Source organism: Cynocephalus volans, chromosome 2, assembly GCF_027409185.1.
Source record: "Cynocephalus volans isolate mCynVol1 chromosome 2, mCynVol1.pri, whole genome shotgun sequence".
Lineage (NCBI taxonomy): Eukaryota > Metazoa > Chordata > Mammalia > Dermoptera > Cynocephalidae > Cynocephalus > Cynocephalus volans.
The window spans coordinates 31,159,119-31,173,433 of NC_084461.1; the positions used below are offsets into that span (position 1 = coordinate 31,159,119).

At 43.0% G+C, this 14,315-nt stretch overlaps 1 protein-coding gene and 1 non-coding gene across 3 annotated transcripts in view; both read right to left on the reverse strand.

The window, feature by feature from the left end:
• ADAMTS12 (ADAM metallopeptidase with thrombospondin type 1 motif 12) overlaps window positions 1-9,934 on the reverse strand; it is a 339,684-nt gene extending 329,750 nt beyond the window's left edge. For both annotated transcript variants that reach the window (XM_063087212.1, XM_063087211.1), the window contains exon 1: window positions 9,808-9,934. In XM_063087212.1, coding sequence (XP_062943282.1) covers window positions 9,808-9,934 — 127 coding nt within the window. The remainder of the gene's footprint in view (window positions 1-9,807) is intronic.
• On the reverse strand, window positions 6,657-6,760 carry LOC134371339 (U6 spliceosomal RNA). Its single transcript, XR_010022774.1, has one exon. It is a non-coding gene; the product is annotated as a U6 spliceosomal RNA (small nuclear RNA).
• Window positions 9,935-14,315: the final 4,381 nt, after the last annotated feature.

Consider the following 14,315-nt stretch of genomic DNA (forward strand, 5'->3'; position numbering starts at 1 on the left):
TAGTACTGCTTTTGCCATATCCCACAGGTTTTGGTGTGATGTATCATTGTTTTCATTAGTTTCAATAAATTTTTTGAGTTTCTGTTTGATTTAGCATATAGTTGGGTCCTCCATTTTAATCCAGTCGGCCAGTCTGTGTCTTTTGATTGGGGAATTTAATCTTTTTACATTAAGAGTTGTTATTGAAAAGTGTTGATTTAATCCTAGCATTTTACTGATTTTTGTTTGGATATCTTAAGTGTCTTTTGTTCCTTTCTTTCTGATTTTCTGTATGTCTTTCTTCTGTATTTGTTGGTTCTTTGGGTTGTAGATAAACTTTTTTTTCTGTTCATTGTTGGCATTTTTATTTTACTAGTGGGCTTTGATTTTTCTTAAGTTTTTATGGCAGTGGTAGTTATTTTTCAGGTACCTAACCAGTACTCCCTTGAGAATTTCTTGTAAAGGTGGTCATGTGGTAGTGAACTCCCACAGTTTTTGTTTGTCTGAGAAATATACTATTTGCCCTTCATTTTGGAAGGATCGCCTTGCAGGGTAGAGTATTCTTGGCTGGCAATCTCTGTCTTTTAGTATTTTGAATATATCATCCCATTCCTTTCTGGCTTTTAGGGTTTGTGATGAAAAGTCTGATGTTAGTCTGATTGGGTCTCCCTCATAGGTGATTTGATGCTTCTCTCTTGCAGTCTTTAAGATTCTCTCTTTGTCTCTGAGTTTTGCCAATTTGACTAAAACATGTCTTGGAGAAGACCTTTTTGGGTTGAACAGAATTGGGGATCTTTGAGCTTCCTGAATCTGAAGATCTGTGTCTTTTCCTATACCTGGGAAGTTTTCTGCCACTATATTGTTGAATATGTTTTCAATGCAATCTCCTTTTTCCTCCCCTTCTGGAATACCCATTACTCAGATATTTGAGCACTTAAGGTTGTCTGTTATCTCTCTTAGATTTTCTTCAATGTTTTTAATTCTTTTTTTTTTTTTTTTGTCTGCCTGTGTTATTTCAAACAGCCTGTCTTCAAGGTCAGAAGTTCTCTCTTCTGCTTCTGCAAGCCTGCTGGTTAACTCTCTGTTGTGTTTTTTATTTCATTGAATGAATTCTTCAGCTTAGCAAGCTTTGCACACTCTTTTTCAGGGCATTGATTTCCTTGTACATTTCTTTTTTCAGGTCCTATATACTTTTCCTCATTTCATCATGTTGTCTAGCTTTTTCTTGTATCTCATTTAGTTTCCTTAGAATTATCACTCGAAATTCCTTGTCAGTCATTTCAAGGGCTTCTTGTTCTATAGGATCTAGAGCTTGAGAGTTATTACCCTTTGGTGGTGTACTTTCTTGATTTTTCATATTTCTGGTATCTGACATTAAGTTTAGTCATTGTGGCAGGGGATTTCATGGTCCACTGGTTTCACACTATTGTCTGACTAGGATGCCGCTGGGGCTACCAATTTGGCATGGCTGCTTCAGTGTCTGCTCAGTCACCCACTGGTGCCTTGGGTGCGTGGTATCTTTGGGTCTTGGGCCTCTCCAGGGAGGTGCCTCTCTGGTCACCGCACACTGGGCCGGGCTGTGGATGGAGTCCTGTGGCAGCGAGGCCTACCTGCTCAGTTTTGCACTGGCACCACGGGGCATGTGGTTTCTGCAGATCTCAGGCCTCTCTGGCAGGGTGGCTCTCTGGTCGGCACACACTCAGCCAGGCTGGGGATGAAGTCCAGTGGCAGCAAGACCTACCTAGTCAGTCATGCCGACTTAGCCAAATTTAGATCTCCACCACTATCTCATTATTTTTTTAAAGATTTATTTCTTTTTAATGGACACACAATAATTGTACATATTTATGGGAGAATAACAAAGGATCTAACTAGCAGGGCGTTAGTCATCATTCTGGATTACAGACTACTTAAAGCAAACTACTTAGTAGAATAAACCAATTTTTCACTTCAGGTCAAGAAAAAGAAGGAAGGAAGGACAGAGGGAAGGAGGGACAAAAGAAAGGAGGGAGGAAGGAAGAGAAAACAAAACCTTATTTGCCACCTGCCAGCTGCACCCCTTGCACTTTCTAACTTGAATTCCTTTGCTCATGTTACTTACTTCCCCAAATAGAATGTCTTTTGCATTTTATCAAAATTCCACTTATGCTTTAAAGTCCCAACTCAAAACATTCCTCTTCATTCTCCTAATGTCCCTGTTTAATAAGGTTCTCTCTCCTTTCCAGGAACCCTCACACCTTTACTCTCTACACCTCCCAGAATGGCCTTATTTTACATTGCCTTTTGTTTATTGTACCATTTATCCCTGAATCCTTTGGAGGCCAGAATCTTGCACATCACAGGTGCTCAGTTCATATGTGTTCATGTGAACAAGTTTGTAGCTAGTTTATTAACAGAACTGAACTTTTTTCCCCAGACAACTGCCTTCAGATACACTTTGTGTAATCATTTTTCTCTGCCTTGGATGAAATATTGCGTAGAGTTTTCACTCTTGGGTACTAACAAATAGTCTCAATTTTTAGGTGCAAAGAGTCGAGACCCATTGCTTCTATCCACAGCAGTTAGGCACAACACACCACAGAGCAACATAGACAAATCTTAAAAACAGTGCTCCATGAAAAACAAGAAACAAGTTAATACAGAGCCGTTTACATTAATAGAAAATACATACACACACAAACAATAACACAGTTTGCCAGAACACACATGAACAAAAAAATACATAGGGAACCCATTAAAATGGTTTTCCAGCAGTAGGAAAAGGAGGGGGCAGTGGGAACAAAAATGCATAAATGCATAAAACAAAAATGTGTCTTTGCAGTAGTGTACAAAATGACGCTAGTGTGCCACGGACTGAGGAGTATACTGACTCGGTCCTCTCCACACCCGCTCACTCCCCAATAAACATCTGGCCCTACATAGTAGTGAAGCTTCTCTGCCCTTCCGACTTCAGACCTGGAGGAAGAGAGGAATGGCCAGGTTGGGCGGGGCAGGTAGCCAGCTTCTCTAGCATTTCCCACATGTTGCTCTTCTCTTCTGCTACTCACAGTGATGCCTCTGGCTCCTCCAGGGTTGGCAGTGCAGGGAAGTTAGCAGCAGAATAAGTCTTTCTCAGCTGGGTATAGCTGTCATCTGGCAATGGTGCCTTGTGTGTGGTCAATGACCAGATGCTGACCTCTTCTCTCAAGAGGTTTTTGGGCTCTGGGAGACCTCTGTCACTGGGGATTGTCACCTCCAGGTCCCTTGGTGTGGGCAATTCCTCCTCCTACTGGCCGCCCTCAGCCTTTCCACCCTCCCCTCCTTTACTGAGCCCACCTCACCTCTGCAGGTCATCCTCCCTGGCACCCTTTCGAGACAATCCAGGTCTGGTTCCCTTATATGGGGTCCAAGTCTGGCTCACAGGAAACAACCATGATCCTTGCTATGCCCCACAAAGTCAGGGAAATCAGGCCATTCCTGGACGGTGGTGCTCTTGGTTAGCTCTCTCATCAAATGCCATTCATCAGTCTTTTGCTTATCGGCATTTTAAAGCTAAAACACTAGTTGTCATGTTTCCCAAACCCACATCAAACTCTCTGAGATCTCTGAAGTCCCCCTGAGCAGCGTTGAATTGGGGCAACTGTAGAGGGAGTGCCCCCAGCACTCACTCTGGAAGAAAGTCTCTCTCCAATGTCTTTTCATTGACCTTTGAGGACACACTAGCAGAGAGGAGAGCTTTGAATCACATTTCTTTGCAAGTCCCACACACATGGTCTGGAGTTTCTCTTATTTAAGTACATGTGGGAAATCAACTTCCTTTTTTCCCCTCAGACTTAAGGTCTTGGCAGAAACTGAGACAAAAGGAAAAGTCCCACTTCAATACCCTGTTACATGTGCAAGTCTCTGCATCTGCACCAAAACAAAAAAACAAGCATCTTTTCTAACAAATTACTTTTCCAAAAAGCCATACTGACCAATTTAAGGGGAACACAAACTAAAAGCAACTACATTTTTAAAAATATGAATTCTGAGTAAAATCGTATACTTCTCCAAGTTGAATAAGCTATGACCTATACAACAAGACTAAAAGAGCTGGAAATATCTTGTTTGTTATACCCAGAAAGCAGCTATCAAATTCAGCTTGTCATGAAACAAAGGCCAACATGTGCTGCTTTAAATCAATCTTACATTTAAAAAAAATTACTCTAGATAGACAATTTATATAAATTTATATATCAAAATGACATATTAGTATACTTAATCATGGCAATTATGCATAAATATGAAAATAATATATAATAAAGGGATAATAAATATATAATTGTGTCTCCACTATAATTGCAATTGTGAGATATGTATATGTTATATATATATATATATATATACACACATGCATATGAACAAAGTCTTTGAGATAATGTGTAAAAATGAAAATTGTTATGATGGAGAGATTTGGGTTGTGTTTTTTCCCATCAAAATTTTTATTTCTCATGTTGTTTCTCCCAACTGAAGATAAATAGGTGAAAAGGATTGGCTGCACGAGGCATGTGCCGGCTTCTGAGAGCATCTAGCAGAGGAGATTAAGTAAGAGATGCTGATGGCCCATGACAGGAGGCAGTCTGACACCAATTGCTCCCCGTGCCCTGCTGCCTGTGCCCATCACTGCTGGCTGCATCCTGAGGGAAGAAGGAACCTTGGAAGAGATATCCTTTGCACTGACAGTCACTGGAGGGGGTAGATGGCGATGACGGTAAAGCACAAAGTCCTCTCAGGCAATAGAAAGAGAGAGGAGCTTAGAGTAACAGATCAATAGGGGTGTTCACAGGAGGTAAGGGTGTAGGAAAAAGCAGGCCAGAGGGTAGAGAGAGGCTCAAACGGCAGCAAAGTATTCCTTCTGCAGGCATCACCTGGAGAAGTGACAATCCCACATCTGAGTTAGAAGAACTGCAATGGGAACAGTGTGCAGGACGCGAACTTGGTCAAGGAGCTATTTCAATTTATTCAGAGAACGATACATCTCTTTCCATAAATTTCCCAACTACAATACCCCTGATAGGGATTGCCTCTGAAGATACATCGCAAGGATTTAAACATGACTTTTGAAAGCATAAAATGAAAGACTAAGGCTTGCTTAAGGCTCAGAACTTACTGCCCAAAGAAGAGCAAACAAATTTACTGATTTTGATTCAGTTGCTTTAGATCTAATAGGTTTTTAAGAGAGCCACATAGTTGTCTGTATAATAATATGATGATTGTTATTATAGTAACTGTTTAAGAAGCATTTGCTATGACCCAGGTACTATGTCATTCCTCATTAAATATGTCTTATTTATTATACAACCCTGTAATATAGACTCAGTTGTTAACCCCATTTCACAGATAAGTAAACTTTGTCTAATAAGTGACTATGCAACATTATACAACATGAGTTGGAACCTTGTGCTTCCTATTTCAAAATCACGTTCTTAGCCTCTGCACTGGGTGTACATAAAGAGGAGCAGTTGCCCATGGCAGAGAGCAAAACAGAGTCAGAGGCAATGGGCACTGCCCCTAGGGGTGACGATCTGACCAGAAAAGAACTGCTTGATTCTTTATGCCTCAATTTGCTCAGCAATAAATGGAGATAGTAATTGCCTTTTTATGGAACAGAGTAATTGGTGATAAAATTAGTTTTCCCTCCTGATTTGATTGCAAAGGAGGCAGCTAAGCCATGACAGCCTATAGGTGTGGAGAGAAACAGGAGGCCACTTACAGAATGGGGTTTATGTTGGTGGCCCAACTGCAGCTGCCTCATCTACACAAGGGGCATAATAATAATAGTATCTACCTCCTAGGGTGGCTGTGAGGTTCTGATATATTAACATATGTAATAGATTTAAAACAGTGTTTGACAAATAACATTCATTAGCTAAACACTAGCACTGTTGGTACTAAAGATAGAAACTTGGCTACCAGGGATCACTGTGGCCATGAATGTATGTAACCTTCAAGCAGAGGTAAGGGAGAAGCCCATACTCACCTTGGCTTCTTCTCAGTAGGCATTTGGTTTGGAAAATGAGTTAGTATAATCTTGGCCAACAGAAAGCAGATGCAGAAGGAATATGACAGCAATGGAGAAATGGGTGTCAGGAAACCATAATAGCTCCTAATCATTACCATTTCTATGGCCAAGCATGACATGAAGCGTGTACCAGCTTTGTCTTGTCTACTCTTCACACATCTCTGGGGAGGTATTATTAACCGTGTCCCTCATCTTATCCTCCACCCCCCTCTCTGTAAAGTGACAATGGTGAGGAGTGAGGATCCATGCCTGGGCAATCTGACCCCAGAATCCACACATCTCAGCTCTGCCCTCACTGCTTCTCCGGGGTCTACCACGGAGGACCAGATGTCAAGGTGGCGGGGAGGGGCAGCAGACTGAGCCACACTGTAATTACATCACAGCCTGCATTAGGGTTTGTGGAAATAAATTATAAGCCCGAAATACTTTGACTGCCTTGCTAACAATTAGATTTGAAACCGAGGCCACAAGTTGCAATGATACTTCATGAGAAACTTTGAGTGCAGCCTTTTGGCACAGAACTTTTGAAAATATAAAATGCTAAGGGATCTTAAACATTCATCTTAGAAAGGAGAGAGGCGAGAGAATAGTTACCTACCAGTTTTTACAAAGTTTAGGTTAAATCTACACTTCTTTTTTTCATACGGAATGCTTTGTGAATTTGTGTGTCATACTTGCACAGGGGCCAAGCTAATCTCTGCATTGTTCCAGTTTTAATACATGTGCTGCCAAAGCAAGCACAATCTATATTTATTCTTTATATTTATTTCTATCTTAGCAATTGAATCTCTAAGGCTCCTTACTAAGGAGGGCAAAGGAATTCCTGTTATAGTCAGAGGTTTGTTCTTATAATTATCCATAGGTTGTTGTAACCTTACAACTGTTTTTTTTATTGTAGAAATTTACATATGCTGAAATGTCGTGGAGGATCTTGTTAGTCCCCTCAAAGTTGTAAAATACACCACAGGAGGCTGGATTTGCTCACCAAACCTAGGATAACTAATCTGCCAACCATATATCTTATTATAATTAACACGAAATATCAAAAACATGAAGTCTTTTCTTACACTGAGAAAATATATAAAAATCATTTCCTCCTTGAAGAATTTTTTTTGCAACTAGCATAAATAAATAATTAGAGCATTTGTTTGGAAACACTGCAACACTCCCTCTGCTCTTGCACAAGCCTGTGCACGCTGGTAAAGTTCCTGACCTGTTGATTTCACAAAGTTGTCTGGAGCAGCAGAGGTCATGGAAATGACCGGTGCTTTGCAAACAGAACAGGGATAAACAAAACTAAGGGGATATTACTGGCTGTAGAAGAAAAGCAGTATGCTGTGTGCAAGATTAATATTTCCCGTTGTTGAGAAACCAAGAAACTTTGTGAAAGTCACATTATTACATCACAACTGAGCCTTATGGAAAGAATACTGAGCAGAGTTAGTCAAATCTGCCTGTTTCTAGTCCCAGAAAGGATTGGTTTTATCTCCCTCCATATGCCTGCTTAGGGCTAGAATCCTGACTCCGCCCAACAATTAGAACTAGAAGGGACCTGAAAGCTTATCTAGTGTCTGAATCTGTCTCCAACTATTGGACCCTTCGTAATTCCCTTTGCCCTTCTGGTGAAGTGGCATTTAGTAGGTGCTCAATAAGTACATGTTGACTAACAGACTGACCACCTGGGCCTCCTGGGCCTCATCTGAAAAAATAAGAAAGATGGTCAGATGATATCTGAAGTAATCAGCAAGATTAAACGTTCGGAATTTGGGTGCAATTCAGAAATGTCAGAGTGGAAACGAAAGGTCATTTGGAAGCAAAACTCAGGTCATCTTATTCCCAAGAAGTCTTAGAATGTACTTCTCTCATTAGTTTGCCCTCAGCCCTTCTCTCTCTTTCTCTCTTTCTCTCTTTAGTTCTAAATGAAAGTCTGCTTAGAAGTTTCTCATTCGCACCAAAAGTGGAATACTTTTAAATCCATTAATGAATTGATTAAGATTGATAAAAAGGCTTTTAAAAACTGAAATTATTTTTAGACCCAAATATATACATATCACTAATAAGCTTGGAGCATTTTACAGCTGTTTTTCAATATCTAATACTCTTAGCACGTAACCCTAAAGGTCACTAGGAAAAATAACCCTATCTTACTTTCCAGAGAGAAAGCAAGGCCCCGTGGCGTCTGCTCCGCACCCAGCTGAATTCCCTTGCAAAGAAGATGTGGAGCAAGAGGAACTGAAAACCACCCCAGGAGAATGTGGGTCTTTGAACCAAATCAACTCCAAATGTCCTGGGATGTGTTTGCAGGCTTTGTGTGTGTTGCCCCAGAAGAGAGATTTTTCACAAAGGGACTGTTTTTCAAAGAACAACAAGCAATGCTATTTTAAACTTGGGGACGGGAGATGGTGTCTGGACCGTTTACACAAGCGAGTGCCGGTGATTGACATCTAACCCCCATGTTTGCCGCTCCCGGTTCCAAGTAAAGCAAAGGGAAGGACTTCTGCCTGACAGCTCTGGAAGCCGCAGCAGACAGTTCTCCAGCAGTATTTTGAACTTTGCAACGTGGGCAGAAAACTCTGCCTAGAAGTACTAGACAAGGACAGGCTGGTGGTGTCTGTCACCCAAGTAACCTTGAGAATTAACGGGATGTCTGAAAGCTATGGAGGACACTTCCAGAGACTTGAGCACAGTCAGCAAACACAGCACTTAATGGGTGCTACCCAGTACTGTGTGTGCGCACACGCGAGCACGTGTTGTGCCAGTGATTGCTACGGGCAGTGCTGCGTGATTGTAAGTCAAGCTACCTGACTTCAAAACCTCACTCCACCATAAGCTGGGCTCATAAGCTCTCCAAGCTTCAGCCTCCTCATCTGCAGAGAAGGGGCAATACCAATGGGACCTGCACCCTGTAAGGCTGTTGTCACAGTCAGATCAGCTTGCTCAATGACCATGCAGGCCATTACTGCAGCTCTGTTTTCCCCCAGAGGCACGATGAGCTCCCCACCAAACAGGAATGTGTCTCTGACCCTTCCAAGCCCCGCAAAAATCAGAGGCGACAGTACCACCCTGCTTGGGGTGTCAGGCTTAATAATAATAACAATAATAATAACAAATTGTCCACCACAACTCCTCCAATGCTTTCTATAACATTATGGGTTTCACAAAATCTAGAAAGAGAAAGCAACCAGCTGTGACCAGCGAGGCAAGGCAGGGGAAAGTGAGCCCCTGCCGAGGTAAATTTCCCCCCAAAAGATTTATTTTAAGAACACAATTCTAAATCTTTCCAGGAAACCAAAACATAGCCAAGCGTGCTCAGCAGGGGGGGCGGAATCACATTTCCTTTTCCCTGACCAGAAGTTTAAAATTAACTAGAAACACTACAATGACTGCCAGTGACCAGTTGGAACTTTTTTAAAAAAGAATAATAATAATTTTCCGTGTTTAGAATCTGAAACATAAGGGGTTGAGACAGCAGCATTTAAAGAGAAGACAAGAGAGAGAGAGAGAGAGCAGGTTACCAGCTGCTCCTTGGGTCTTTCAAAGACTGCAATGTCATCCCTGTAAAACACAGCGGGATACTCACCTTTCAGCAAAAATTAAGGAATCATCACCTTAAACCCTGAATTCTGAGAAAGCCCAGGTCACTGAGCTCCCAGCCCAGAATTCCTTCCAACTCAGCCAAACGGTTTGCAGAGTTCAGTTCTGCCGAGTGGGGGAAGGGGAAGGGAGCAACCAAGTTTCCAACGTCTCGCCACCCCTGTTTTCAAAGGAAATAAAGAAAAGCCACTAACCTTGCCTCCTGTCCGGGAAGCGAACGGGGCCTGGCTGAGGCTGTCCCCCATAGCAAAGCGCCCCAAAGTTGAGGAGCTGAGCCACCAGGGAGACGTTTGCCAGCCAGCTCCTCTGGGCACATGGCATGATTCAGTTATTCGAGAGAAGAAAAGTCAACAAGTTTTGGCCCTCAGCTCCAGAAATCAAGTCCTCGCCTGTGGCCGAGCCGGCAGATGCAGGGGTGCATGGTCCGGGAGTGGGGAGGGAGGGCTGCAGAGCTGCCCGCGAGCTCCCTATGTTTTTTTAAGCAGAAAAGAGCTAGACCCCTTTCCCCCGTCCCTCCTCCTGAAAGGGGAGTGATTCCGCTGACAGCGCCTGCCTTCGCGAGGGCGGCGGGGCGCGGAATGGGGCAGCCGCGAGGGCGCAGCTCACCCCGGATCCCCACCCTCCGCCTTCCGCAGCCGGCTCCGCGCATCTTCCTCCGGGGCTCCCACCCCCGCCCGCGCTCCTCCGCCCCGCCCAGAGCCCGGGCCCAGCTGGCCAAATAGGGGAGACCCGGGAGAGCCACCCTGCGCGGCCCCCAGACCAGCTCCTCACCGGGCCAGGCACAAAATGTTGCATACAGAGATTGGGCACTGGAGACCCCAGTCGCTCTGTCCTCCCCAGCTCATCGCCGCCCCCTTCCCGGCCGTTCTCCCCTAAGTTCCTGAACTTTTTGTAACATGGCTCCATCAAGACTCCTCATCCACTCAGACCTCTCCGGGATTCTCTTCCAGGGCCGAATAAGATTTTCATTTGAAATATTAATGAGCAATTTTTCTCTTTGCCAAGCTGTGCAAAGAGAAATGGTCTGAGCTCTCCTGCTAGTTGGACCTGGGACAATTCCCTTCATCTGTACAAGAGGTGATTGGAGCAAATGTTTGTGGGCCCCTCTGAGTCTGCAGGTCTCCATAGGGCTTTTCTGCTTTTATAACCAGGTCTACACCCGAAAGGACATCGGGAGTCAGGCCAAGAAGGTGTTAAGTATGTATCCATTTCCCTGGAGCGGGCATCCCTTCAGAGGCTCAGGCTTTTACATCAGTGAGAGAATGCCATGGACCAGGGTGCTTGTCAGGCATCCTGAGAATTTACTGGGACAATCCAGCCTCTGGGCTGAAACAGGCCTCCTTATTCCATTCAGGAAGAATTTGGCCCCGATATTGAGTTCTTCCTGGCTGCCAGCCAACCAGATGCATTCAGCAAGAAGTTTAGGATACCAACACACCAACCTTGAATAGGGACAGGGCAGCAAAGTCATCCGTAGTGGCCCAAGTGCAAAGAGGTCCTCTCAGGGCTGGAGTCAAAGACTTCAAACTGGAATGCATAGGCACCAAGGCCTTTTAAAGAGTATATGTTAGTTTCCTATTGTGGCTGTTACAAATTATCATAAACTTAGTGGCTTAAAACAACACATTTATTATCTTACAGTTCAGGACACACCAAAATTGAGGGACTTTCTACAAAATAACTGACTCTTTAATCTTCAAAAGGCCATCAAAGTCAAAAGAAAACTGAACAACTATGCCATATTGAAGGAGACTAAAGACATATGACAACTAAGTGCAACACAGGATTCTGCGTAGGATCCTTTTGTTACAAGGATATCTTTGGAACCATTAGCAGAACTTGAAAGGGGACTGAGAACTGGGTGGTAGTATTGTATCACTGTAGGTTTTCTGACTGTGATGGTGGTTACACAGAAGAATATCCTTGTTTTTTAGAGATACATAGTGAAGTATTTGGAGGTTATGGGGCATCTAGTTGATAAATTACTCTCAGAGGATTCAGACCACCAAAAAAGATTCTTTAAAAAAAATACAACTCCACTTCCAACTTTGCTGTAAATTTGAGATTATTTCTAAATAAAAATCATCACATGTACTGGTCTGTTATTTTTATTTACAATGATTTAACACTTGGTAGAGAGGCCATAGACTTGGAAGTTAGAGAAGCCTAATAATGAGGCATACATATTTCTGAAGTCAGTAGCCTACTATATGCCCACGTACGCTGGTTTCTGTGCAATGGGGTGAAAGTACCCCTGCCGCCAGCCGCAGACCTTATCATGATCAGATTGGTCCTCTGTTGGTCCTGAACCACATGAACATCATCCCCTTTCTTTTATTCTGCCTTAAAGATTAAGTGTGAAGTAAAGAATAGCATACCCATTGTTCCCAAGTAGAGGAAAAAATTAGGGAGAATGTGTCAGGGACTTTGAGTGCTACTGCCTTATCAAAAAGAGTATGCTTCATTTATTCATTCAACAAATATTTACTGACTGTCTACTATGTCCAGGCATTGGGAATATAGCAATGAATAAAACAGAGACTCTTCTCATGCATGCACATGCTGTGCTTTGGGGTGGTAGGTGGCAGAGGAATAGAAACTAAACCAATAAGTAAATATATACTATGTAAGATAGTGGTAAGAGCAATGAAGAACTATCAGAAGGCTAAGGAGGGCAGGGGATGATGGAGAGGAGTGGGTTCCTGTTTTATATGAGGAGGTCAAGAACGGCCTCTCCTAATATGCTGATATTAGCAGAAACCTGAAGGAAATAAAAATCTGAACAAAGTAGATATCCAGGATAAGAACATTCCAGGCTCAGGAAATAGTAACAACAAAGACCCTCAACTGGAAATAAGTAGAAATATGCTTGGAGAGCTCTCGAGAAAGCAAGGAGTTTGGTGTGGCTGGAGTGTGCGGGCAAGGGGACAATGATGGTGGAGAGAGGGGGGAGGTCATGTCGATCCTTCGAGACCATGCTGAGGACTTTGAATTTTACCCTGAGAAAGTTTATTGGGGGTGGGGTTTGAATGGAGGCGTGACAAGAACTGAGCTAGGATTTAAAAGGATCTATTTGGCTGCTGGGTTGAGAATGACTGTCGAGAGGCAGAGGCAGAAACACAGAGAGCAGTTGGAGGGTTGTTGGATTAAGCCAAGTAAGATGTAATGATGGATTAAATCAGGTAGTAGCAAAAGGCATGGTGAGAATTGGTCAGATTCTGGATTTATTTTGAAGATAGAACTGGCAAGACTTATAATGAATTGGATGTGTGGTAAAAGAGAAAGCGAGGAGACCAGGATGATTACATGCTTTAGACTTGCCAATAATTGAGATGGAGAAGATGAAAGGGTGAAAAGAATTGGTGGGGGTGGGGAAAGTCAGAAGTTCAGTTTGAAACATTTTGAGATGTCTCTTAGAAACATGAATGGAAACGTTAAGTAAGCCAACGGGTATACAAGACTGGAGTCCAGACAGAGGCACAGGCTGGAGGTGTCCATTTGGAAGTCATCATAGGTGTATGGATGATATTGACAGCTGTGAAACAGATTACCTATTGAGTGAATTTAGCGGAGAAGAAAAGAGACATGAGGACTGAACTCTGAGGTACTCCAATATTTAGAGTTCCAGGAAATAAAGAGGAATCAGCAAAGAAGACCAAGGAAGAGCCAACAAGACAAAAGGAAAATAAAAACAGCATGGTATCTTTGAAATCAAGTGAGAACGATTTTGAGAAAGAAGGAGTGATTCAATAGCTAAAACTGGAGGTAAGGGCAGGAGAGGAACCCTGGCTCTACAGGGCAGGAGAAGAACCCTGGCTCTACATGCCAGGCTGCGTGGAAGACAGAAACGGAGGAGAGAGACCCAAGAGTGAGCTTGTTCAGTTAAAAAACAATCACCTCCACCTACCGGTAAATGAAGCTCAATTAATGTCCTTGAAATCTGACCGGATTGGAAATTCCCTTATAGAGAGTGGTACCAGGAAGGGATGGGAGCACGGAGGAACGTCCATAGCCCTAGTTTACCCCACTGTTTATGTTCTTTTAACCCACTGAGCTCAACCAGAAGCCTAGGAGTAGCCTGGGGTGGGGCTCTTCTCAGAGAGGATCCAGCTGAGAGTCAGGGAGTCCTCTGGTCTCAGAGGGGCCCCTCTCTGATGCTTATCGCTGCTCTTTGGTATCTTCCTGGAATCACTGAGAACAGAACATCAGCTGTGCCTCCAGAAACTTCGAAGTGAGACTGAGATTAGTTCAGGTAGCAGTAAGGATATACCATAAGAGCACCCACCCTTTTTTTTCCCCCCAGCTTTATTGAGGTATAATTTGACATTTGAGGGTGCTTCAAGAAGCTCATGGGAAGATTTGCTTTATCTTTTAATTTTATTTTCGCATAAGCTTTTTGAAGTACCCTTGTATGATAAGCTGAATATGTTTGGAGTATACAATTTTTTAAGTGAAGCCATCACCACAATAAATTTTGACACATATATATGCCAGAAGTTTCCTTCTGCTCCACTGTGATTCCTTCTTCTGTGTGTCCTAGCACAGGGGCATCCCCAACTGCAGGCAGCCACTGTTCTGCTTTCAGTCACCAGAGATTAGTTTGCATTTTCTAGAATTTTAGATTAATGGAGTCCCACAGTATGTCCTCACTTTAGTCTGCCTTCTTTCACTTGACGTCCTTATTTGAGATTCTCATGTTGTG